This window comes from Diabrotica virgifera, chromosome 4 (assembly GCF_917563875.1).
Source record: "Diabrotica virgifera virgifera chromosome 4, PGI_DIABVI_V3a".
Classification (NCBI taxonomy): Eukaryota; Metazoa; Arthropoda; class Insecta; order Coleoptera; family Chrysomelidae; genus Diabrotica; species Diabrotica virgifera.
Genome location: NC_065446.1, coordinates 229,626,796 through 229,630,200, shown reverse-complemented (window position 1 = coordinate 229,630,200; position 3,405 = coordinate 229,626,796). Strand labels below are relative to the sequence as shown.

At 35.8% G+C, this 3,405-nt stretch overlaps 1 protein-coding gene across 1 annotated transcript; it reads right to left on the bottom strand.

Moving 5' to 3' along the window:
* Positions 1-1,762: 1,762 nt before the first annotated feature.
* Positions 1,763-3,133, bottom strand: LOC126883820 (uncharacterized). Its single transcript, XM_050649490.1, has 2 exons — positions 2,794-3,133; positions 1,763-2,724 (listed from the first exon to the last, which is right to left on the bottom strand). Exons 1-2 carry the CDS (start codon positions 3,131-3,133, stop codon positions 1,763-1,765), a joined length of 1,302 nt encoding a protein of 433 aa, XP_050505447.1.
* Positions 3,134-3,405: the final 272 nt, after the last annotated feature.

The following is a 3,405-nucleotide window of genomic DNA, read 5'->3' as shown; positions in this document are numbered from 1 at the left end:
TATTTCTTGTAGTTAAAGATGTCAATGGTCTTTTTAGCTTGTGGTATATTCTCGTCTTATTTCATGCTTTCTTTCAATTTTTGCTACAGAGTAACAAGGTACTGTCGCTACCATATGATCCCCGTTTAAAAGCTAATGCAGACGTGCTGCTATTACGGACTCTTCTAATTGGAGCTTATTTTATGGTAAGTAGCATGATACTATAAATAACACGTTATTTATAGTATCATGGTAAGTAGTAGATATCACCTTCTATATGCACAGCTTCATCAAATTACATGCACAGTTGCAACCCATAACAACTACCCAGTTATCAACAATACCTAATGTTTTACAACCTCATACATCAATCTCAAACTCTCCCTCAACACTTGCATGCCCTATCAATAGTATATCAATTAGGGATGGACTCAAGCCGTGACCATCCCTAATATGAATGTTTACTACTGATACACTTGAAATAACTAATACACCCAGTAAAGAAGCAAACGCAGCTAAGCGCAACATTGATGAAATACTAACCCCACCTTAACAAGAACCTAAAGAAAATTTTATAAAACCATTACAAAAACCTAAAAAATCCAGAACTATTGATAATTCTGAGAATATTGCTGACAGCATGCAGGGCCGGATCTACAAATTCTGGGGCCCCCTGCAAGAAGTCCTTTGGGGCCCCCTATACGGACTTACCACAGAGGTCCCTGGTATGAAGGAGAGGGGGGCGTGTGAACCGTGAACCATATAACATAACTACCCACCCCCGGACCCTCAGCCCGACGGGATTATGGATGATAAAATAACTGTAAAGGGATTAATAGTTTTAGTTTTTTTTATGTTACTATATTCTAAATTTTCTCGTGACTGGTCTGATTGTTAGATTTAAGTCTGAAAATAAATTAAGTCTAAATCTCTGATCTCGGTCTCCTCTCATTTGACCTTGTGAGTAAAGCCTCCCAAAGATGTATAACCAGCACAGAAGGTAATGGTAAGAAGATGTAATGGATGTAATGATCCCAGATGTATGGTAAGAAGGTAACACTTTTTCAAAACAAATGCAGAAGTAAATGAAATATAAGTCCAGTTAAATAAATAATACATAGTATGGTTGCACAATATTGAAACAACCTTAATTGAAAAGGTAAATAAAACGAATAATTTAATATTCACATATGAATGTTTATTTTACACAGAATTGGTGTAATACAATAATACAATTTTCTTACATGTTAGTTTGTTTGCAACATTTTTAAGTTAAACGAGGCAACATATTAAATAATTCTTAATGAAAATACACCTCTTTTAAAATAAGTTTGCGAAAATTGTTGTTGAAAATTATAAATTTCTTTAAAAATTTCAAATACACTTTTTGATATACTGCACAAATTTAAATTTTGATGATACATGAAACTGCTTGATTTAGTAGTTTGTTTGGAAATTATTTTAAGTTAAATAAGCCAATATCTAGAATAATTGGTTATGATAAAATTAAAAATACTACACTGCAAAAACTTTCCTTCTAAATTTCATTTCTGCAAAGCATTGCACTAACGTACGCTTGTCTAGTTGTGAGGCTTCTCTTTGGTTTATCGCCAACATTCCAAGATCGCTAAGTCTGTCTTGTCCCATTGATGTTCGGAGATAACATTTAATTCTTTTTAGCACTGAGAACGACCTTTCTGCAGATGCCACTGTTACCGGCAAAGTCAAAAATAACATTAGAGCAGTCTGTACTTCTGGAAAACTTGTAGCTAATGTGTCAAACTCAATCATTAAAAGTGAAGCTGTCATAAACCGTTTTCAGTTTTGATAGCTCACATTTAAATCCACTTTGAAGGGATATAAGTTCAAGAGGTAGCGATAGCCCTATGTCTTTTTCGTACACTCTTTGCAATTCTCCAGCTTTTTCAAAGATTTCTTTTTCAGTTAGCTTGACCAGAACTGTTGGAAATAAAACAGAAAACAGCTGGACAACATCTCGAACAGAAGAAAAGCGGTCCTCAATTTGACGATTGACTATGTCCAAAACAGCGTAAAACACTTGCACTCTGAAGGCCTCTTCACCACATGAAAACCTGAAATCTTCTGCTAGTTCATCAAAGTGTCGTTTTACTTTGCGCTGCCTGCTTTGAGAAAACATTGGTTGTACGTTCCATTTACGTGCTATAAGTGTGGCTTCATCTTTGTAGGCCTCGTAATCATCCCTCATTTTCTTGAGCTCAGTTTGACTTCTTTCAAGTACTCTGGCAGCTTTTTCTAAGTCTGTTTCCTTGCCTTGAAGAAACTTAGACGTGATGTTTAGCTGTGTAAAAATCTTGGACAACACTACTGTCAGCATTACAAACTGAAAGTTATCAAGGGATTTTGCAAGTGCTTTAGCTTCAGAAACTTCTTCTTGCTTATTACTCTCAAGTATAATCTTCGTAAGAGCTTTCATAATGTCCAAATACCTTACCTTAACTGCTAAAATCGAATCATGTCTTGATGCCCACCTAGTTGGATTCAACTTCTTCAATGTCACTTCAGATTCACCCGTTAATGACGACAAAATGTCCCACCTCTTAATGCTGAGGCCGAAGAAAACATAAAGAGATTGCAGAGTTGTGAAATAACTGTCCACTGCTCTCACTTCCTTAACAGCATCATTGATGGCAAGATTTAAATTGTGCGCATTGCAGTGTACATAAACAGCAAGTTTTTCAATTTCTTGAAGTCTTTTCTGCACACCTGTGTATGGTCCTTTCATAACCGACGCACCATCGTAGCCTTGTCCTCTGCACTTGTGTATATCCAAGCCCAGGTTTTGTAAACAGTCAACAACTTGGGTGGAAAGTCCAAGTGCAGTTGCGTCTTTTACATGGAAGAAACCAAGAAATGATTCCTCAATACTTAATTTCTTATATTCTTCAAAATTACCATCTTCGTCTTGCCTCAACTCTTCAAAGAAATTCGTATAACGAATCACAAAGCTCAACTGGTCTTTCTTGTCAAGATCTTGTGTTGTATCAACAATAAGTGAAAAAAACCTTGCTTTGTTGATGTTTTCAAGGAGCTTTCCTTTCAATTTTAAAGACATACAGTTAATGATTTGATTTTGTATGTCATGACTTAAGTATCTAGTGTGACCCTTCGGCATGCTTACAACCTGTGCCATAACAGTGTCATACTTGGCCAACAGTTATACTAAAGATAAAAAGTTTCCCTCATAGTTACCGTTATGCTCTTGAGAACCTCTAAAAGCTAGTGAATTTTTAGCCAACGTAAGGGTAATATCAAAAAGTCTTTCTAAGACCTGTGCCCAAAACAGATCTTGAGATTGTTGTTCTGAATCTACCAACTTATTTATTTGTTTGCTACATTTCCATCGATGGAAAGCTTTACAAGCATGAATGTGATTTTCTGAAATAC